Source organism: Peromyscus eremicus, chromosome 2 (genome assembly GCF_949786415.1).
Source record: "Peromyscus eremicus chromosome 2, PerEre_H2_v1, whole genome shotgun sequence".
Taxonomy (NCBI): domain Eukaryota; kingdom Metazoa; phylum Chordata; class Mammalia; order Rodentia; family Cricetidae; genus Peromyscus; species Peromyscus eremicus.
The window spans coordinates 147,548,728-147,571,871 of NC_081417.1; the positions used below are offsets into that span (position 1 = coordinate 147,548,728).

At 43.2% G+C, this 23,144-nt stretch overlaps 1 protein-coding gene across 3 annotated transcripts in view; it reads left to right on the forward strand.

Moving 5' to 3' along the window:
- The window catches only part of Luzp1 (leucine zipper protein 1), a 78,430-nt gene that overhangs the window by 54,005 nt on the left and 1,281 nt on the right, over positions 1 to 23,144 (forward strand). Inside the window, exons 2-4 of one of the 3 annotated variants that reach the window (XR_009377694.1) lie at positions 5,369 to 5,471; positions 17,991 to 21,171; positions 22,727 to 23,031. Coding sequence is in view for 2 of the 3 variants with exons in the window: in XM_059255209.1 (XP_059111192.1) it covers positions 18,103 to 21,171; positions 22,727 to 22,882 (3,225 nt within the window). In the remaining variant the exon portion in view is untranslated. The remainder of the gene's footprint in view (positions 1 to 5,368; positions 5,472 to 17,990; positions 21,172 to 22,726; positions 23,032 to 23,144) is intronic. The other 2 variants (XM_059255209.1, XM_059255208.1) reach the window with 2 other exon arrangements.

Below are 23,144 nucleotides of genomic sequence, written 5' to 3' on the forward strand. Positions count from 1 at the left end.
TGGGATTAAAGGCGTGTGCCACCACCGCCCGGCGACAATTACTTTTAACCTGCTGAGCCATCTGACTGGCCCCAAATGCTAGTGGCTGTTGGGAGATGCCAAGGATGAACCTGGGATCTTACATATTGGAACAGATTTCACTTCCTTTGCTTAAAAAAAAAATATTTTATTAGTTTTAGTTATGTGTATAGGCGTACACCTGTGTGTGAATATGTGCATGTGAATGCAGGTGCCCTTGGAGGCCAGGGGTGCCAGATCCCCTGGAGCTGGGATTATAGGAGCTTGTGATTTGCCTGATGTAGGTGCTGAGGACTGACTTTGGGTCTTTTGTAAGAGTGGTATGCATTCTCAATTGCTGGACCATCTCTCCAGCTCCAGTTTTTTTGAAAAATTGTTTTTTGTTGTGGTGACTTGATGGGGTCTCACTATTTGTAGCCCAGGGTGACCTCAAATTTACCATCATTTTACCTCAGTAATTCAAGTGCTGGGATTATGAGTATGTGTCTCTAGCTTAGTCAACTAAAAAAAATTCATTAAAAATTTGTACTGTACCAGGTGGTGGCAGTGCACATCTTTAATTCCAGCACTTGGAAGGCAGAGGTAGGCAGATCTTTGTGAGTTCAAGGTCAGCCTTGTCTACAAATTGAGTTTTAGGACAATTAGGACTGTTACACAGAGAAACCCTGTCTTGAAAAACAAACAAAAATTTTGTACCATATTTTATTTATTTACCTTTTTAAAATGTGTATGAGTGTTTTGCTTGCATGTATGTATGTGCATCATGTGCATGCCCGGTACCCTCCCTTGGAGGTCAGAAGAGAGTGTTAGGTCATTGCTACATATTATTTAGTGGAACCTTTTATTGGATGGGTAAACTGAGACTTAGAGAGTATCTGAGACTTCTGAGCCCATGGTATGTTAGCAACAGAACATGGATTGCCATTTGTGTTTTTGCCTCTGAAGGTGTGTCTTACTTGGGATTCTCTTTTTTTCCCTTGTGAGGTGGCAGAGTGAGCAGGATTAGGGAAAAAGGCAGAATTACCAAAATGACATGCCTTCTGCAACTTAGGTTTTATTTTCCCATGTTTGCCTAAGATGTCCTGCTCCAGCATGCAGTGACTTCAATATGTGAAGTTAGTGACTGCACTTGGGTTGGCTGCTTCACCAGCTTTTACACCACATTTGCATAAGCACACATACCTATGCACACGAATATATACACCACACACAGGAAAAAGTAATTCTTAAGAATTAATCTAAACTCAGGTTGGCTGCCTCAGCAACTCTAGTGACTCTGGAGTGACTCTCACCAAGCATCTGGCAACAAGAGGCTTCAGGCTTACCTGTCCCATCATATACTGGGTTTTGGTGAAGAGACTGCATGTTCAAGTGTCTCAGTTCTATTTGCTAACAGTCCTGAGTGCTTCATCAGCAATTACAGGGGTTCACACTCAACTGCCTTTGCTTCCCAGTATACCATGGAGCTACTTTGGACATTGTTTAAATTTTTTCCTGTCCTTTTATTTTCCACCTTCATACTTTCTATTTTGCTTTTATCTGGGTGACTCCCAGAGGTTAATAAGTAGATGAAGGTGACCTGGTCCAATAAAATTTTGGGTAATAGTTTGTCCAACTCTGTGATCTCAAGTCATTGGATGTTCTTCTGTTACCAGTTTTTCTTACAATAGAAATTAATTAATTTGTACACTCTGGTGAAGGGTCTGATGGTAGCTTTTCTAGAAGCCAGATAACCTAGTCTTATTTCAGATTGTGTATTCTGCTTCATGCTTTACCAACTCCCACTGTTATCTCCATTCTGTTCTGTTTATTGTTCCAAAGCTTTAGATTTATTTAACTTAATTTTTTGGGGGTGTTGATGGTTTCAAGACAGGGTTTCTCTGTGTAGCCCTGTCTGTCCTAGAATTCTTTCTGTAGACTAGGCTAGCCTCAAACTTATAGAGATATACTTATCTCTGCCTCCCAAGTACTGGGATTAAAGGTGTGAGCCACCATTGCCTGGGGATTCATTTAATTTTTTAAATTTTTTCCTATGTGCATGGGTGTGTGTGCCTATGCAAAAGTACATGTGTGCATGTATGTATGTGTATAGGCCAGAGGTCAACTTCAAGTGTCTTCTTCTATACCTTGTTCTTGAGATTGTATCTCACTGAACTGGAACTCTGATTGGGTGACTGGCTAACCAGCAACTACCCAGAATGGGGTAACAGATGTGTATCACCACACTAGGTTTTTGCTTATAGGGGCTGGAGATTGTAGATGTAACCAAACGTCTTATTAAATAAGAAACACAGAACCAATGCAAAGAAGAAAGCCAAGAGATCAGAGCTAAGAGCCTTATCCGCCCGCTGCAGCTAGCCTCTTCAGCCAAGAGAGACCTAGTTCCTGTGTGTTTGTCTTTATATAGACTTTCTGTTCTGCCTTCTCATTGGTTGTAAACCCAACTACATGACCGCCTCGTCACTGCTTGTTTGTACAGACCTCCACATTTTCTATGGTTGGTATTGAGATTAAAGGTGTGTGTCTCCAATGCTGGCTATATCCTTGACCACACAGAGATCTACCTAGTTCTGTCAACCAAGTGCTGGGATTAAAGGCATGTGCCACCACCGCCCAGCTCTGCTATGGCTTGCTATTAGCTCTGACCCCCAGGCAACTTTATTTATTAACATACAAATAAAATCACATTTCAGTACAAATAAAATATCACCATAGGAGATCGCTAAGATACCTAAGATAACCATGAACTCAGATCCTAATGTTTGTGTAACAACCACATTACCCACTGAGCCACCTCCCCAGTACTCCATTCTGTTTTTAATTCTGTTTAGTGAATTTTTAAAAATTAGATACTATAGTTCTGTTCTTAAGTCCCCACTTTTTAAAGAATGTCCAATTTCTCTCCCAAAATTTACCATTTGTCTTTAGTTTTGAACATTTCTTTTGCTTCATTAAATTTGTATTTTCTGTCTTTGGTACTTTCAACCATGACTCTATCTTAGTGTCTCAGTCTGTTGATTGCCTTTTGATTACTAGGTTTTATTTTCTAATTCTTTACATAATTTGGGGTTATATCTTATACATTTGGATGCAAAAGTATTTTCTGTTGGTGTTTTTAATTTTAGCACAGTTAATCAAACTGTGGTCTTTGCTATCACACCTGTAGGGGGTGCAGTTCTATTTTATAGTTTTTGTCTTGAACTGAGGTCTTTGGATTCTGCCTTTTGCATTGCATAGTTCAGGTTGTCAGCCAGTGCAGGGCCAAGTTTGCACAATCAGCTGGGTCCCTCTCCTTCTCTGGCTCTTTTGTCCTTTTTCCCATTATCCTTTGGCTGGTCCAGCCTCTCCTGGTTCCTACAGAAGCCTAAGATTTGCTTTTTAATTAGAACTCCAGCTAGATACCATCAGCCGGAACCCACTCCAGTCCCTTCTTGAGTTTTCCTGGATCTGCCAGTTTCTGTTCACTTCAGATGGTTGTTTCTGTTTTATCCAGTTTATAGCTGTAATCTTTGGGAGAGTCATGCTGGAAGCAGAATTCTCTAATGGTGTTTTTATTCATTACAGAAGAATCATGGGAACACAAAAAGACACAACTATGTTCATGCTAACATGTTTTGTAACCTTAGGCATGTCTTCCTCTCTGGAACTTGCTTACTCCTCAGGAAAAGAGGCAGTTGGTGAACTGTTCACACTGTGTAAGGACTCTGTCTTTCACCTCCGCTTTGAAGACAGACTTGAATTTACCATTTATATCACTGGCAGGGCCAGCAGAAAGCTCTCTGAAGGAGCTATAATTTAGCACTGGGGTTTGGTATTTACTGTAGTCATCTTGGGCTGGTGAGAGGGCTCAGTGGGTAAAGACACTTTCTTTCCATTAAGCCTGATGACCCGAGTTTAATCCCTGGAACCCACATGGTAGAAGGAGAAATCCCCATGTGCAAGCCATCCTTGGGATGCTGTCCTCCTTTGGTATGGATCCTTTGAAAAAAATAAATTCTTTTTAGGCTGGAGAGATGGCTGGCGGGTGAAGAACAAAGACTGCTCTCAAGGAGGACCTTTGTACAATTCCCAGCACCCACATAGTGGCTCACAACCAGTCCCAGGGGATCTGATGCCCTCTTCTGGCCTCTGTGGGCCCAGATTATGCTGGGGTTTGAAACCCTGGGCTTCATGCATGCTAGGCAAGCATTCTACCTTGAGCTACACCCCTAGACAACTCTCAGGTTTTTGTTTTGTAGCTTCAGGTACTCCTTTTACTGTCATCTTGTAAGCCATTAAACAAACAACAAACTATTATCTCTATTTCTATGCTAGCTCTCTAAGAGAATAGAGGCAGTTAGTTGGTTCTGTGGTATGCATAAATTTTAGGAATGTGGAGTTCAGATTTAAAGGGACCAACAGTCTTAGAAGGAGGCCAGAAGGTTGTCTATAGGGATGGTTAAGTTATGGTTCAAGTAAGAGTATGTTTGAATGTGAAACTATGTCCAAAATCCTGGGTTAGTGCTGACATATAAGCCACCTTCATTCTTCAAGACCAGGATAGACAGGAAGAATTGACCCAAGTCCTCTACCTCCCATAACTTTTCTCTAATCTCAGCAGTAAGTTTCAGATTGATTGGCTCTTCAGCTTTGTTTTAGGAAGCCATTCCCTTCAAAACTAGACAGCTGTTTGTAGAAACTCTACTTTTAGCTCTAATTGGTATTGGGTAGTTCAGGGCCCTTTTGAAGACTGAGTCAAAAGGCAATTAATAAAATGAGAGTTAGTGTTGTGAAATGGTTTGCCTTTCTCCTCCCCACCCCCTACCCCCCAGATAAACTTGAGATTGTCTTGACTGTTTACTGAGTAAGCTATAAGACTTTGGACAAATCACTTGACTTCTTGAGATTTAGATTATCTATAAGTAAGTGACATTATCACGTATATAAAACTTAATGCCCAGGATGTAGTGGATTTTCTGCTTGTCTTCCAAGTATCTTATTTTTAGTATAATTCCAGCTTCACTCCTAAGTCATTGTATGACTCACCTTTTCCAAGCTCTGGTTTCCTTCCTCGTGTGAGCATTTAGATGATTTCTGAGGTGCTGCCTAGCTGCAAGATGTAATAAATATTTAGAATATTGGGAAATAGAGATTTATTAATTTAAGTGAAGACAATCTGGCTTGGGAATCATATAATCTGATAGAAGGGGAAGTGGCATGGAGCCTAATTCTGCTTCAGAGACATAGCGAGGGTATAGATACAGCTCTTACTTTGCCTCTTCTCTGATGCTGGACTGTACATGAAGATCTTTGAGTCAGCTCAGCCTTGGTGTGACTCATGCTTTACCTACTTCTTTTATATCCTGTCTAGGGCAAGAGACAGCTACCAGTGAAAGACAGTGATTGTTTCCAAGACAGCAGGCAGTGGGGAGGGCAACGAGAAGTCACCACAGAAAGCTCCCATTACCTAAATGGTAAGTATATTATACAGTGATGTCTAGCAGACCAGTAGAATTGGGTGGTTTCTGAAGCCTGTACAATTTTCCACCCCAGCAAGTGAAGGGGGGACCATCAGTGTTGGTTGATGCCTGTGTGAACCATATATGAGGCGAAACCAGGCTAAGCACTTTATATGTTTTCTCTTTAATTAGCCCACCAGCTAGCTTGACAGGTTGTAGTCTACTCTTGAAGCCAAAAACTTTAAGGAGCAGGTCTAACCTATTTACTGTGTCAGGCCTGTTTGTCATACATTTTCTTCCTAGCACCTATTCTAACTGTGAGGTTAGTGCTTTATTACTGCAAGAAAGTGAGTTGAGAGGCCAAATAACTTCTGCAGGTTCACACAGACAGCAAATAATAGGTTAAGGTTTCAAATTAGGTCCTTTTCTTCATATCACATTCCCCTTTTGAGAAAGTTCCTTTCTCAGTTGAGATGGTGGCTGACTTACCTTTAAGAAGCATACCAAGGGTTTGGGGATTTAGCTCAGTGGTATAGTGTTTGCCTAGCAAGCTCAAGGCCCTAGGTTCGGTCCTCAGCTCTGGGGGATGGGGGAGAGGGAAAAAAAAGAAGCATACCCAAACAAACAGATTAAAGAAACTTGGACTAACAACCAGTTCCTTTTGCTCTCTCTGGGTTTTTTGAGCCAGTCTTTATTGGTGGTACTCATGAAGGCCATGGAGAGCATCGATGAACTAGGATTGAGAGAAATTAGAACATGAGCAGGAGTGACTAAGGGACCTAGTGGTCTTGGTCACTGCTGGCCTGAGATGGATAGAGAAAGGTGTGAAAAAAAAGTTTGGAGCATGAGCAGTGGTCATGGAAATGACTGGGTACAGAGAAAAATCTCAGTAACACTTCTCATGTTAACTCGCTCATGAAAAAGACATCATAAGGACAAAAAGGAACTCTTCATGAGGTAGTGGATGACATTCAAACACGTTCTTTACACTGGTGGAAGAGTCAGACAGTATTAGATTTACACGATGCGGCTAGACATTCAAGGCTGAAAAGTAGTGTCTTAGAGCTGTTCAAAGATGGAATGAGTTGTCTGGTGGGAAAGTGTATGTCCTTGTCATTAGAAGTGCTTGGACAAGAATTGGGTGATGCTTACTAGGCAACTTATGCATTGGATTCTTTCCACCTTGAAGAACTTCTAAGTGCTACCTGGGTGCTAACCCTGAGATTTGTGAGTCTAAAGTACATGAATTTATGATTCTGGGGAAAAAACTCACTGAAACCCAATAATGAAATAGACACACTCAGGAAGTGGTGTAAAGATACACTGTTGGAAGGCCTCAGTCTTTAAGACTGGTTACTAGGAGTGGTCCAGAGGAGACTATTTAAAAACAATGCTTTGACTGTGGATCAGGGGATGCCAAACTCTGGACTGAAGGCCCCTTGCCTGACTTTGTAAGTAAAATAGTTAAAGCATGTCTATGTTTCAACTGTAGTGTGACTGCTTCACACTACAGAGTAGAATTGTTGGGACAGGCACTTTTAGTCTCACAAAACCTAAAGTACTTCCAATCTAAGTCTGTATAGTTTTATGTCAAATTGCAAAGACATTTGCCGACCCCTGCATTAAATGACTATTGGGAACAGGAAATGAATCATGGCAGCTATGTTGGGAGAAGGGGCAAGGCAGGATTTATTATGTTCTATTTCAGACCTTCCTGATCTGCCAGGACAGGAAAAAGAGCAAGTTTCTAAAGTACTAGATAGGGCTACTTAGAAGTGGGTGTAAGGGGCTGAGATGTAGCTAGGTTGGTAGAGTGCTTGTTTAGCAACCCCCAGCACCACATAAACCAGGTGTGATGGCACATACCAGCTGTCCTAGCACTTGGGAAGTAGAGGCAGAGGGATAAGAAATTCTAGATCATTCTTGGTTACATACTGAGTTCCAGGCCAGCGTGAGATACAAGAGGCCCTGGTTTTTTGTTTTGTTGTTATTGTTATTTGTTTGTTCTAAAGTTTGGCAGAAATGAGCTGCCAAATGAAAGACAGTTGGTATCTTTCTAATATTAATTGGAACTGAGGTAGATATTGATGTGGGAGACACTGACTTTAAGAGATGGGACTGGCCTGTGAGTGACTCCAGCACATGGAACATTGTGAATTTGAGGCTATTGTGGGCTACATGCTAAGTTCCAGGACCACTTGGGTATAGGGTGACACTGTCAAACAAAACACAAATAAGTGGGACTATTCATCCTTCCCTTTACTTTTGTGTGATTTTTCTAAGGTTTAACATGAACAAGTTCTGTCCTAGATACTGCTCTCAGGTACAGTTAGTTGCCACTTCTGATCTCCTGGGGTATATGTATGGGGGTCAAGTGTGCTGGAGAAGAAAAGCAGTGTAAGAAGGTAGCGATGGTGGCTGTCCATGATATCATAGGTTAGGGAAAATTCCTGCTGCTTTGCTTCCTCCCTCCCCTCTTTCCTTTCCTTGTTTCTTCACTTGGAGCTCGCTACGAGCCCTTGATCTTCCTGCGTGCTGGGATCACCCGAGAGTGCCATGATGCCTGATAGAGAAGGCTTTACTTTTAAAAAACATTGTTTTACTTTTGGCTATGTCTGTCTGATTTCTTCAGGACAAGAGGAAGCTCTTAATTTTTTATTCTAGCACTTCACAAAAGCCTGGGTATATTAAGTGTTTCATAAATATTTAGTAAATAATGAATTCTCCCCAGGGAGCAGACAAGAAGTATCTACCCCTCCTCTTTGGAAATAGCCCTGGAAATAGCACCACCCCCACACCCTCCTCTAGATAAGAAATGTGTATTTAGCTGCGTGGTGACACATACCTTTAATCCCAGCAATCTGTGAGGCAGAGGCAGGAGGATCTTCATGAGTTTAAGGTCAGCCTGGTCTACAGAGTATAGGACGAAGTGCTAAACGGTCTTATTAATACAAAAAACCCGGAGTCAGATATCGGGGTTAAAACCAAGAGATCAGAGAAGCAGAAAGAAGCCAGTCACGTTATTACCACTTGGAGGTCCTCAGCCAAAGAGACCTACTTCCTGTTTACCCACACCTATATGCCTTTCTGTTCTGCCATCTCATTTCCTCTCTCTGCCCAGCTACATCACTTCCTCTTCCTGCCCCGCTCTGTCACTTCCTGTCTGTCTGTACAGACCTCCAGATCTTTATGGTTAGTGTTGAGATTAAAGGTATGTACCACACCTGGCTCTGTTCCCAGTGTGGCCATGAACTCACAAAGATCCAGACATCCCTGCCTTCGAGTGGTAGTAGTGGTAGGTAGCGTGTGCTACCATTGCCTGACCTCTATGTTTACTATAGTGGCTGGCTTTTTCCTCTCATCCTCAAATAAACTTTATTTGGGTACACAGATAAAATATCACTACACACACAGTGAGTTTTAGGACCACCAGGGCTATTTAGAACCTGTCTCAAAAAACAAAAACAGAAAAAGAAAATAAAAGAACTGTGTATTGGAGGTTTAAAAACCCTATTCTAAGGAGTGGAAGAAGATCCAGGAATATTTTACGTTCTTATCTGGCCCAGTAGTGATATTTAGGCAGCCTGTGAGAAGTGGTTTCAGTAGTTTGGCCCTGTTTCCAAAGGCACAGACCTGCAGGCTAGAAAGGGAAGTATGGTGGCTGAGACACAGGGCTTGGGTGTGATCTTTTAGACCATTACCCCAGGACCTGATATTCTGTTCCGTCTGGATTCACTCTTGCTAGCCATTTCCTCCTCTGTAATCCATGAACAGTTCCTTGGCATTATTTAATGTTTTCTGTTAATGGCCAGTGTCTGGCCAGCCATTGAATCATTAGGAAGTTCATTCAGCCGCTCATAGTCACCAAGTTTAAAGCATTTGTTTTGTGCCAGGCTCCCTGCTGGGTACTGAGAATTCAGAAAACAAGTAAGAAAGCAATAGGGAGAGATAGACTGAGTAAATAGAACCTCATGCAGTGTGATAAAATTTGGTGACTTTTCCTGTTTCTGTGATAAAATATCCTGACAAAAAATGCTAAGGGAGACAAGATTGCTCTGGCTTGCACTCTGAAGGGGAAGCCCATCGTGGTGAGGAGGTGAAGGCCCCAGAGTCCTCGTGAGGAGGCTGATCACTGAATCCACAGACCAACCCCCAGGGGATGGTGGCACCCAGTTCTAGTGTGAGCTTTCCCTTCAGTTTACCTGTAAGACAGTCCCTCACAGGTCTGCCTGGAGCCTTGTCTCTGGATTCCAAAGAGTGTCAAGTTGACAGTATTAACTGTTATAATTTCCTCTTAAAGAAGAGATTTGTTCATGAGAAGTGCAATATAAACTAGTGAAAAGGGAGTGTGTTGAGAGTTTTAGTTGAGGATAGGCTGGGTTTTGTTTTGTTTTTTGTTTTGTTTTGTTTTTGTATGGTGTTCTCACTATGTTTTTTAGGCTCGTCTTGAGTTTCTTAGTTTAAAGGATCCTCTTTAAAGTTCTGAGTAGCTGGAACTACAGGAATGCTACCATGCCCAATTGTGTGTGTTTTTAAAAGTAGCATTATTGAACTGGGCCTGGTGGTACATTTCTTTAACCCTAGTACATCTTGAGGCAGAGGCAGGCAAATCTCTGAGTTTGAGACTGGCCTGGTCTACAAAGTGAGTTCCAGGATATCTAGAGCTACACAAAGAAACCCAGTCTGGGGGGAGACGGGGGACAAAAACCTGCATTATTGAGCTATATCATATGAAGCCATCTCTTTACATATTCACAAGCATATTTACAATGACACACTACTCTGAGGCACTTTGTAGACACACGCTGCCGTTTGTCTCCAGTAACTGTCATGGTAGTAGAAATCTTTCAACCCTTTAGCCTTTGTATCGCTGAATATAGAAAATTAGTTGAGTCCCTAATCCCCCACCTTGTATATAGGTAAGGCTTTTGCTGCACCACTAAACAAATGCCCAAAGAAAAGTCTCCCTTGCCCCTCCAGTTTTGGAGAATATGGAAGCATGTAGGCTAGGGAAAGATAGGAGAGAGTCTAAAAAAGCCTAGATGAAAGGAAAGAGCTGTACCAAGAGAGGGGAGCAGAGTGATGGATGGGAGGGAGAGAGCCAGCCTTGGTGACAGCAGTTTCTCCCAAGTGTTGCTGTTCTGTAGGAGTTGTGCACAGGCTCCATCTGGTGGCTCTGCACGTGTAGTGCGGCCAGCGGCCGAAGTCTTCAGAGGCATTTGGTACTTCAGGCCTCACTGCGGTTGTTGTTGGATTGTTGATAGTCAGTTTGACTATAGATGCTGGATTTTTTCTTATGGCTCAGACTGTGTTCTTCCCTCCTTTCCAATTAGCTTTGAGTCTAATTTCCCCAGACTACAGCAGTATCTTCATTGTTGCTGTCACTCACCATGTCACTGCCCGTAATTTCTCAATGACTCAAATCCTCAGTGATTCTGTCACTGTTTCCAATACCATTCCTGTTACTTAGTGCTGGACACTTGCCACTTTCCCATGTGGTGCTGGAGATGGAACCCCAGGCTTTCATATAGGCTGGAGAAAATGGCTTACCACTGAGCCAATTCTTCAGCCCCAATGGTGATACTTGAGACATCGCTGTCTTGATAGTTCCATCTTTGTTAGTCTTACTTCACAGCTAATCATTGCCTTTTTTTCTTAGCTTTGGGAGGCTTCCATGACACCACACGCTGTGTACACTTGTAGTTTTCCATTTGCCTCACAGATGCTTTGTCTCTTTGCTATTCTTCATCTCTGCCAATAAAATATTGGGGTTTAAGACGGGCAATGGTGGCACATGCCTTTAATCCCAGCACTCGGGAGGCATAGCCAGGCGGATCTCTGTGAGTTCGAGGCCAGCCTGGTCTACAGAGCAAGATCCAGGACAGGCACCAAAACTACACAGAGAAACCCTGTCTTTAAACAAACAAACAAACAAAACTACTGGGGTTTAGACCTTTGATTTATTGTTTTCTCTGTGTCCACTCAATTACTTGGCAATGTCAATTGCTTTTATAAGCCATCTGTTTTCATTGACTCACAGATTTACATTGAGACCACCTCTCCCTTGACCTCTCTGTGCTTGTGTACTTGTGGCCTCTGTTGTCTTTGGATGACCACTAAGTCTCTCACAAATGTTTTAAACTGATCTCCCTTTTCATACTGTTCTATCTGCACTCAACTGCATTGAATGTAGGACAGCACTGTCCTGGAAATTCAGGCCAGCAACCTTGGAGTCATCCCTAATTTTTCGCTTTGTCTCATACATCACATACAGTCCAGGAACAAAAGCATGGAGTTCTACCTTCACATGACCAGAATTCTGGCCACTTGTCAGTTCTTCTGTTGCCAGCCACAGTGGTCTCTGCCTGGATCACCACAGTGCTTCTTGTTTGGTCTTCCTGGTCCCACTCTTCTCTTCAGGAGCCTTTTTAAAAACCATGGTATTTTGACTCATCTTTATTTAGGTCATAATAATTGCTATCATCCAACATCTATATGTTATGGTTCACTTTTTTTCCCTTTAAAGTTTTTTAACAGAGTGTAACACAAATTGCTAAATGGTCTTATTAATAAAAAAAAACCCAGAGCCAGATATTGGGGTGAAAACTGAGAGATCAGAGTAATAGGACAAGCCACAGCGAACCTCACCTTACCAACTCCTCAGCCTCCAGAGAGAGAGCTACTTTCTGTATACTCACACCTATATCCTTTCTGTGCCCTGCCATCTTACTTCCTCTCTCTGCCCAGCTACATCACTTCCTCTTTCCACCCAGCTCTATCACTTCCTGTCTGTCTGTACAGACCTCCAGACCTCTGTGGGTAACTAGTGCTGGGATTAAAGGTGTGTGCCACCACACCTGGCTCTGTTCCCAGTGTGGCCTTAAACTCACAGAGATCCAGATGGATCTTTGTCTGCCGAATGCTAGGATTAAAGGTGTGTGCTACCATTGCCTGACTTCTATGTTTAATATAGTGGCTGGCTTTTTCCTCTGATCCCCAGATAAGCTTTATTGGGGTTCACAAATAAAATACCACCACAAGACAGGGTCTTACTGTATAGCCCTGACTGGCCTGCAACCCATTATGTAGCCCAGGCTGGCCTTAGGTTCAAGGTGCCGTCTTCCTGACTCAGCCCCACAAGTGTTGAGATTATAAGCCACCATGCCCGACTTGTGGTATATTGTCTGTCTGTCTGTCATTCTCTCTCTCTTTGTCTCTTTTCCAGTTCTAAATCAACATGATCTTTCCATGTGCTTATTTGCAATCTGTATATGTCCTTTGGTGAGGTGTCTATTTAGGTCTTTTCACTCATTTTTTTCTTACTGAGGTATATTTTGGATAATAGTCTATTCTTTGTAGCCTTGGCTGTCCTAGAACTCACTTTGTAAACTAGGTTGGTCTTGAACCCACAGAGATCCATCTGTCTTTGTCTCTCAAGTTATAGGATTAAAGGTGTGCACCACCATTCCTGGTATTATCAAATATATTTTAGTTATTTTCTGCCAGTGTTTGGCTTGTCTTGATGTCTTTCACTTTAACAAACTTGAGTTACCAGTTCTCTCCTTCATGGATTGTACTTTTGGGACAGTACCTGAGATTACCACTGTACTCATGGTCATCTGGTTTTTCTCCTTTTTAATTTTTTAGGAGTTGATAGTTTTACATTTTATACTTAAGACTGTGCTTATGGGTCTGGTTTTATCAACAATTATAGAGAAGACTATTTTTGCTGTGTTTTATTGTCTTGCTCTTAGAGATCAGTGGACAGTATTTGTCTGGGTGGTTTTATTCCTTTATTTGTCTATTCTTTCTTATACATACTGCCTTGACTGATAACTTTCTTAGTTTAGGTATCATCAGTTCTCAGTTTTGTTAATTTCAATATTGTGTTAGTTCTTCTGGTCATTTGACTCTACCAAAACTTTATCAGTTTGTCAGTGTCCACACAATAGTTGTTGGGAATTTTGATTGTGAGTATGTTGGATCTGTAGAATTGACATCCAGACTATATTGAGTCTTCCCACCAGTGAGCATGAACTTACTTAGGTCAGAAGTTTTACAGTCTGCAAAACAGTATATGAAATACAGATGTACCTGTTGGGCTTATATCTACATTTCATTTTTTATAGTGCAAATAAAAATTATACTGTTCTTTAATTTCCAATTCCACTTACTCACTGTTGGTACACTGAGAAGTGGTTGAGGATTTTTTGTTTTGTTTGGTTTGGTTTTGGTTTTGGTTTTGGTTTTTTGAGATAGGGTTTCTCTGTGTAGCCCTGGCTGTCCTGAAACTGGATTTGTAGACCAGGCTGGCCTTGAACTCACAGAGATCCACTTGCCTCTGCATCCCAAGTGCTGGGATTAAAGGTGTGCGCCACCACCGATCAGCTTTGAATTTTTTTAATCTATTTGTCTATTCTTACAGTCTGCAACCATCTTGTAACCACTAATTGTTTTAGGGAACTTTCTTTTGCTAATTCTTTTGAAATTTTTACATAGACAGACATGTTATCCTCAAACAAAGTTTTTCTTTCCTCCCAGTCAGCATATCTTTTATTTTCTTGCCTAATTATATTATCTAAGCTTCTGGTACAATGTTGAAAGAGATGATGAGAGAAGACATTCTTGCTTTGTCCCTCATCCCAGCAGGGAGGCCTTGAGTTTCTCTCTGGTATCATGTCAGTTTTCTTCTTCTTCTTCTTCTTCCTTCTTTCCTCCTCCTCCTCCTCCTCCTCCTCCTCCTCCTCCTCCTCCCCTTCCTCTTTTTGGTTTTTCAAGACAGGGTTTCTCTCTGTAGTTTTGGTGCTTGTCCTGGAACTCACTCTGTAGCCCAGGCTGGCCTCGAACTCACAGAGATCCGCCTGGCTCTGCCTCCCGAGTGCTGGGATTAAAGGCGTGTGCCACCACCGCCTGGCTGTCAGTTTTCTTCTTTAACCTAATGGTGTGACAACTTCTGTCAAACAGTTTTCAAAAGCTGAAGTTTGAATTTCTTGGGTAAATCCAATTAGTTGTAGCATATAATTCTTCCTATACATTGTTAGATTTCATCTCCTAGAATTTGTTCAAAAGCCTTAGGTGCATCTGTGTAAATATGATAGTGGTCTGTGGATTTTATTTTCTTGGGATTTCTTTGGTCTTATGAGAGTTTGGTTGGCTTCACAGAATGAATTGGGAACTATTTGCTGTGCTTCTGTCTTCTGGAAAATTGGTGCCATCTTTTCTAAATGTACATAGTTCTTACCAGTGAAGCCATTTGGGCTTTTGTATCTATTTTGCAAAGTTACTGATGATCAATTTCTTTATAGATTGTGACTCTCAGGTAATTGGTCCATTTCATCTGGATTGCCAAATTTTGGCCACAGAGTTGTTCATAAATTACTGTCTTTTTAATGTCTCTGAGATATATATAGTGTTCTCTCTCTTCATTTTTGATACCAGTAATTCTATATTATATCTTAGCCTCCTAAAGCCCTAGTTTTATTATCTTTTCAATTGTAAAAAGATATATTTAATTTCGAAACATCATGTAGAGTCTTTTGAATCTGTTTTGCTCTGTAATATTTTCAGTAAACCTGGGGACAACTAAAAAAAAATCCTTTAAAAGATGTACTTTTATTTATTTGTGTGTGTGTGTGTGTGTGTGTGTGTGTGTGTAAGTATGTATATATGTAGGTAGGTATGTATTATATGCATCCAGGTGCCTGTGGAAGCTAAATGAGGGCATTGGATCCCCTGAAACTGGAGTTGTGAGCCATCTGAAGTGGGTAAGGGGAACTAAAACTCAGCTCTTCTACAATTACTTTTGTTGTTGTTGTTGTTGTTGTTTTGTTTTTTGGTTTTTGAAGACAAGGGGTCTCTGTGTAGTTTTGGTGCCTGTCCTGGATCTCACTTTGTAGACCAGGCTGGCCTCGAACTCACCTGGCTCTGCCTCCCGAGTGCTGGGATTAAAGGCGTGCGTCACCACCGCCTGGCTTCATTGAGTGTTCTTAGTGGCAAAGCCATCTTCCCAGTTCCATTATCTTTTCAAAAAGCCAGCTTTGTCTTTCATTACAGCCCCTTTTTGTTTCCTTATTTCAGTTTGATTTCCACTCATTTTTTTTCTATTTCTTCTGCTTAATTTTAATGAATTAACAAATTAATTACTTAGTTAGCTGATAGATAGTGGCTTCCTTCGTGGCTGACCACCTTTGTTTAAGCAGTCATCCTGTTTTACTTTCCCTGGCAGCTGGAACTATCATCATAGGTTTACTTTGCTTTGTGTTTGTTTGTTTATTAAGATGAAAGCTTCAAGGTTACTAATTGTTACGGTGTCATTTACCATATGCACCTAGCGCCATAAAGATCTCCAAGCAATGCTCACTTCATTCTACAACCCTTTACATTGGAGATTGTCATACATAAATACTGTGTTTCCATCATTTACACTCACCCTCTCCTCCTGTACTATCCCCTCCCCTTCAAATTCACGGCCTCTTTATTATTGTTACACACACACACACACACACACACACACACACACACACACCCCTACCTACTGAGTAAATATGTATTTAGGGTTGACCAGTTGGTGGAATTAGCAGCCATCAGTTGTTTGTAGCTCTTCATCTATGGGTTGGTCCTTTCGAGACTTCCCCCACCCGTGTTGGGTTGTTCTCTGATGGCATCACTGGTTAGGTCTTGTTCAGGTATCCTCATTGTTAGATTTCCTGGGTGCAACTCCCTGTCATACATAAAAGACACTCTCACAGCAGACCTCCAGTCCTCTGGTTCTTAAAAAAATCTTACCACCTTCTCTTTTGTGCCCTGCTGAGTTTATCCACATATTTGAGAAAGTTGTATTTTCCTTTGTTTCAAACTACATTTCCAGCTGTCTTCTGTTACTTACTTGTTTGATTCCTTTATGGTCTAATTTAAGATTTCTTTTAGAATTGTTTAGGTGAGTGTCTTAGTGTCTTTTTCTGTTGATGTGATAAAATACCTTGATAAAAGCAACTCAAGGGAGAAAGGGTTTATTTCTGCTCACAGTTTAAGGGCTCAGTCCACCCAGGCATCTTAAGCAGCTGATCCTATCACATCCACACTCAGAAACAGAGAGCAATGAGTGCATGGTGCTGCTCAGCTCCCTTTCTCCATTTATGTCGTCCAGGAGCCTTGCCAAGGAAAGGCCACCCACAGTGGGCAGCAATTAACCTAATCAACTCCCCACCCCCTGTACAGGTGATTCTAGATTCTCTCAAGTTGACAGTTAACACTAACCATCACAATAGTTTTTATAGCCTTGAATGTGAGCTTGAGATTGGCATGTGGTGGTGTTGGGATATGCTGTGCACATGCCTTCTCTCCACTTCTTTGATGGTGCTCAAGAGTTCATTAACTCACTCATGTTTGATGGTAAATTTGAGGAGTCTGTCATTCTAGATGGACAGCTTACTTCTTAAGTATCACCATAGGGTGTCTTTTGTTTTCTTTTGGACACTCAGTTAAGGTTCAGTTGTTTCTTCAAAGATTGTTGCTATGATTTGAATGTTTGTGTGCCCCAGAAAACTCTTGTTCAAATTTAATCCTCCCTGATATAATTAAGAGGTGATGGACTTGTCACCCTTACAGAAGGGCTTTTAACATTTATCCTTTCACCATTCAAGTCCAAAGACTTAAGATACTCTCCTAGGAGCAGACACCAGGCATAGAAGAACCTGCTGGTGGCCTGAGATTGCATTTTCCAGCTTCTAGAACCTCATCTGGTCTTTCTTTATAAATAATCCAGTGTCAGGTCTTTCATTAGAGCAGCCAATTGGTTGAGACAATTTCTTTTGTATCTTTAAGTCTGGGAGCAGATTTATTCTGTTTGGGGCAGTATTTTTTTTTTTTTTTTTTTTTTTTTTTTTTTTTTTTTTGATTTTTCGAGACAGGGTTTCTCTGTGTAGCTTTGCGCCTTTCCTGGAACTCACTTGGTAGCCCAGGTTGGCCTCGAACTCACAGAGATTTGCCGGGCTCTGCCTCCCGAGTGCTGGGATTAAAGGCGTGCGCCACCACCGCCCGGCTCAGTATTTTTTTAATGTAAGGTTCTTTCACCAACTTGTTTCAAATATGACTTCTTTCCTCCTTTGGTCTGCACCGCCCCCCTTCCCCTCCTCCCACTTTAGGATTATTTAGTGTGTTGTTACCAAGAGCTCACCACGTGTTCTCACAAGGGCACTGGTAGAGAGGACTGCTCACTTTACAGCTCGGGAAGAAAGGCTCTGTTTTCTGATGAATACAGAAAGGGTAGAGATCGTGCATGTGGTGGATGTCCTTGTACTCTGCCATGAGAATTGGGGTTCCCTGCAGTCTAATGCCATGCTGTGCTTAGGTATTAGCTCATTATCAGCCATGAAGAACAGAGGTTTTTGCGGGTTTATTCAAGTTGATCCATTAAAATTTTGAGTAGCTGCTGTGTCCTCTGTACAAGGGCTGCAGGTTGGAGTTCTTTTTACAATCAAATTAACATGCATTTTTAAAAAATTTGCTGATGTATTTTCTGCTTTCATTCTGTAGATTTATAATGGTCTTCAGTTGCCAAAGAAGGTTGTGGATGCCAAGAGAAAGGTAACCAGTTTCTCCAGTGCAGTTGGATGCCTCTAGCAGTCCACCTTGGCTGGCTGTAGACATGGCAGACATGGCCAGCTACAAGGATGCTGCCTCCAGTCGCCATCTGCGGTTTAAGTTACAGAGCCTGAGCCGCCGCCTCGATGAATTGGAGGAAGCCACAAAAAACCTCCAGAAAGCTGAGGATGAGCTCCTGGACCTCCAGGACAAGGTGATTCAGGCGGAGGGCAGCAACTCTAGCATGCTGGCTGAGATCGAGGTGCTGCGTCAGCGGGTACTGAAGATTGAAGGTAAAGATGAGGAAATTAAGAGAGCAGAGGACCTGTGTCATATGATGAAGGAGAAACTTGAAGAGGAGGAAAGCCTTACCCGAGAGCTAAAATCTGAGATCGAGTGGCTTCAGAAACGAATGGCTGAGTTAGAGAAGCTGGAGGAGGCCTTGAGCAGGAGCAAGAATGAATGTTCCCAGCTTTGTTTGAGCCTGAATGAAGAGAGAAATCTGACCAAGAAAATCTCTTCTGAGTTGGAAATGCTCAGAGTCAAAGTGAAAGAACTGGAGTCTTCGGAGGACCGCTTGGATAAAACTGAGCAGAGCTTAGTGTCAGAGTTAGAAAAGCTAAAATCATTGACCCTGAGCTTCGTAAAGGAGAGAAAATACTTGAATGAAAAGGACAAAGAAAATGAGAAATTAATAAAAGAGCTTACTCAAAAACTGGAGCAGAACAAGAAAATGAGCCGAGATCACACGAGGAACGCTTCTACTCTTTCGGAGAGGAGTGACCTGCGCATCGAGGATGGCATCTCCTCCACATTGCCATCCAAAGAATCGAGAAGGAAGGGCAGTCTGGACTACCTAAAGCAGGTGGAGAATGAAAGCAGAGACAAATCAGAAAATGAAAAGAATCGGAACCAGGAGGATAACAAAGTTAAAGACCTCAACCAAGAGATTCAGAAACTCAAGACACAGATCAGACACTTTGAATCTTTGGAAGAAGAGCTTAAGAAAATGAGGGCTAAAAACAATGACCTTCAGGATAATTACCTAACTGAACTGAATAAAAACAGAATCTTAGCTAGCCAGCTAGAGGAGATAAAGCTGCAAGTCAAGAAACAGAAAGAGTTAGGAAATGGGGACATAGAAGGGGAAGATGCTTTCCTATTGGGCAGAGGCAGGCACGAGAGGACTAAGTTCAGAGGTCATGGGGGTGAGGCATCCATGTCCAGGCACACACCCCGGGAACTGTCCCCTCAACATAAGCGGGAAAGGATCCGGAACAGGGAGTTTGCTCTCAATAATGAAAACTATTCTCTAAGCAACAAGCAGGCTGCTTCTCCTATTTTTGCCAACAGAAGGGCAGCCAAAGCTTCCAACATGGGAGTGACTGCGGACAGTGGACCTCAGGAGACAAAGAGAGCTGAAGACCGATTTGTACCTGGCTCCTCGCAGAGTGAAGGGAAGAAGAGTAGGGAACAGCCATCAGTGCTTAGCCGTTACCCCCCTGCTGCCCAGGAGCACAGTAAAGTTTGGAAGGGAACTCCCAAGCCAGGCACTGAGAGCGGACTTAAGGGGAAGGTAGAGAAGACAACTCGAACGTTTAGTGACTCCACCCATGGATCTGTTCCTAATGATACAATGGGTAGAGGAGACAAGACTTCTGAGATCTCCTCTGAGGCCCACTATGGCAAGAGAGGACAGATGCCTGGCAGTGGAAGTCAAGTAACTCAGGCTGCAGATTTGGGCTGTTCTAAGGCCACTGGAGCTCTGTCCTCCTCTCAGAGAGCCTCCTCAGAAGGGAATTCTAAGGGCAAAAAGACTGCTAATGGACTGGAAGCTGATGCTAATTTTCCAAATTCTAAAGCTCCTACTTTATCAAAGTATCCTTATAGTTCAAGAAGCCAAGAAAGTATCATTCAGGGCTTTTCAACGCCAACTAAAGAAGGAGTTGATCAGTCTGTAGCAGTTGTAATGGAAGACAGCAGTCAGCATGAAGCTCTGAGGTGCCGTGTCATCAAATCCAGTGGCAGAGAGAAGATGGACTCAGATGATGACTTGGACATAGAATCTCTTGTCACTGCCAAGTTGGTGAGCACAACTATCACTCCAGAGCCAGAGCCCAAACAACAGCCAAACTCTAGAGAAAAGGCCAAGTCCCGAGGGGGACCTAGAACTGCCCTATTTGAAAATAATAAAAATGCTGCAATAGAAAACGAATCTGTGAAATCTACCAGAGCTTCCTCCAATGCTGTAGAATTCCCAGATGCCAATGGTGCTGGGGTGAAAAACCAAAGGCCCTTCAGCCCCAGAGAGGCCCTGCGGTCCAGAGCGATTATAAAACCTGTTATCATTGATAAGGATGTGAAAAAAATCATGGGAGGATCTGGATCTGAGGTTGTCCTGGAGAAGCAGAGGTCCTCCACCTCTAAACCTGTGCCAAGCAAAGTGACAAGCAGCATCACCATCTACCCCTCTGACAGCAGTGGCCCTAGAGCCATCCCAGGAGAGGCCCCAAGGGAGAGGCATACCTCCACCAGCAATATCCAGGTGGGGCCCCCAGAGCTCACATCAGTCAGCAACCATGTCAGCTCCCCCCTTGAGCTCTCTATTCATAAACATGACGTCACCTTGCAGCTCACAGAAGCTGAAAGAATGGGAGATGGGTCTCCAAAGAATAGGCCAGAGACAGTGGTCTCTCGGAGCAGCATTCTAATTAAGCCATCAGATGCTGTGGAGAGGAATAGTCATGCCCCCCCAGCGGAGACAATCAGGTGGAAAAGCCATAGCACCTCTTCAGAGGTAGGCTCTTCAGATCCCAGACACGTCACTGTGCGGAATGCTTGGAAGAGTAAGCGAGACTTGAAATGTTCAGAAGACACCCCAACTCGAGTAGGTAGGCACATGGAATCTACCAATGCCTACACACAGAGGTCTTCCACAGACTTCTTAGAGCTGGAACAGCCCAGGTCCCTCCCTTCTGAACAGGGCACTCGGAAGGTAGGAAATGCAGGGGATGCTCCTGAACTCTCCTGTAGAAGGACCCAAAGTAGCCTCACTGCATCAGAGGTTCTCACCCGGAGGAATCGGATAGGAGATGCCACCACTGCCGCCTCCTGGAACCACTCAGCAAGCATGGTGAGTCGCACTTTCCTTCCTCTTCCGTTTCCCTCAGCCTTGATCTGTTTGGCCTAGGATTGCTGGGGATAGTGAGTCTCAGGTAAGTTTGGCAAAAAGAAGCATGGCTTTCCAAACCCTCGTCTAGTTTGTCTTCCCTTCATTTCAGGGAAGGGGAGGTGAAGAGAAAGTGGCATTTGTTCCTTGGTTTGCCTGAGACTTCCCGAGCAGTGAACAGGAAGCTCTTGGGTGCCTGTGGGATGGCAATGAACAGGTTCTTCCTGTCCTGCTGCCTGTTGGGCAGCCAACGGCTAGGGAGAATTGAGAGCTGACCCTGGGCCTACTTTAGAAGCTTTACACCCAATGTCATTTTCTTCTGTCCCAGCTGGGCCTGACCCATTGTATTGTCTGGGTGAGAGTGCTTCCATATGGCTCATTAAAGGACAGATGAGTCCAGAACCAACTGACTTGAGACCCAAAGTGTCAGAACAGAGCCTAGAGAAGGCCCCAGGAGTGTCTTGGACCTGGTCCCCATGGCCATGAAAGTGCCTTGTCTCTAGACACACTAGTACCTTTTTAAAATTCACATTAAATTTTATTTAGTGCATATGGGTGTTTTGTTTGCATGCATGTCTGTGTACCAAGTCTGTGCCTGGTACCACAGAGGCCAGGAGAGTGTCAGCACCCTGGGACTAGAGTCACAGATGGTTGTGAGCTGCCATGTGGGCACTAGGAATCGAACCTAGATCTTCTGGAAGTGTAGGCAGTGCTCTTAACCATCGAACCATCTCTCCAGCCCATACTAGTACTTTTTTAAAAGGCAGGCAACTGGGTTAACTGGATAAGCCTGTCAATCTTTTAGATTGACACTTGGCTTCACCCAGTGTCCCTTAAAACAGCCCTGTGAACAGTACTGTCCTTAGTTTCACATGTGAGTAGTAGAGATGAAGGTCACAGACAGAGTGCCTTATTCAAGGTCATCCAGATGAATAAACTGAAGAGTGTGGATTGGAACCTAAGATTCCTGTGTAGGAATGCCTCTCTACCCTGATTGCCTGCTTTTTCTGCTCATACTCATTACTCTGACAAAGAATATCGTCGGCAAGGCAGAATTCCAGGAGTAGGGAGAAAGATGCCTATCTTGGGTCCTAAAGATTTGGCTGAGTTTCCAGGGAGACACAAGCCAAGGGACAGAATGATAGAAGAGGAAGGCACGTGGCTTTTTCACAGATCACACGTGGAAATAACTTTCTCTTCAGCATGCTCCTGCTATGCAGCAAGAAAGTGGCTTTCACACCTGCCCCTTGAGGATCCTGGTCCCATGTTCCTGTTCTGGGCTCTGGCCTATAATAGGCTTCTGTCAGTTGTGAGCCTCTTGGTCTCCTCAGTTATTTCCAAGGGGTTTTATACTGACTAGTGCACTCCCCCTCTACCCCCAAAACAAACAAAAAAACTACAGTTATTGTGTAGTATTTATTCCAGGTGGGAGAGCTTACCAGGGTGGAAGGTTAGGGTGTCTCATTCCTCCCTGTACTCTCTGCAGCTCACTTTCTATTTTTGTTACTCATTGGCACAGGAGGAAGGGGAGGACGGCACATTTGTTATCAGCAGGCGAGTGCACAACGCCCTGGAGCATTCTGAACTGCCTGGGAAGCAGGGGTTGCCAGAGTCTGAGCAAGTCTGGGCTGAGGAGCGACTACAGCTGGCCAGGCCATATGCCGAGGAAGACTGAGCCAGCTAGGTGACATCTGCTAATTTCTTCCCTCCTCCTGCTTCTCAGCTCCTCCCCTTTCCTGGCCTGAGAAGGATCCAAGGCCAGTTAATCAGGCTAGACACAAAGGCCTTGGCTGGGAGACTGTAGAGAGCCAGGCTATGGCTCAGGTAATTTCTGCCAGTTGTCCAGATAGGATCAGACTACAAACCAGTCACTCAGGCCCAGCCTTCCCTGATGCATGAGTAGTCCTCTCTCCTAACCCTGCCCCCAAGGAAGCATG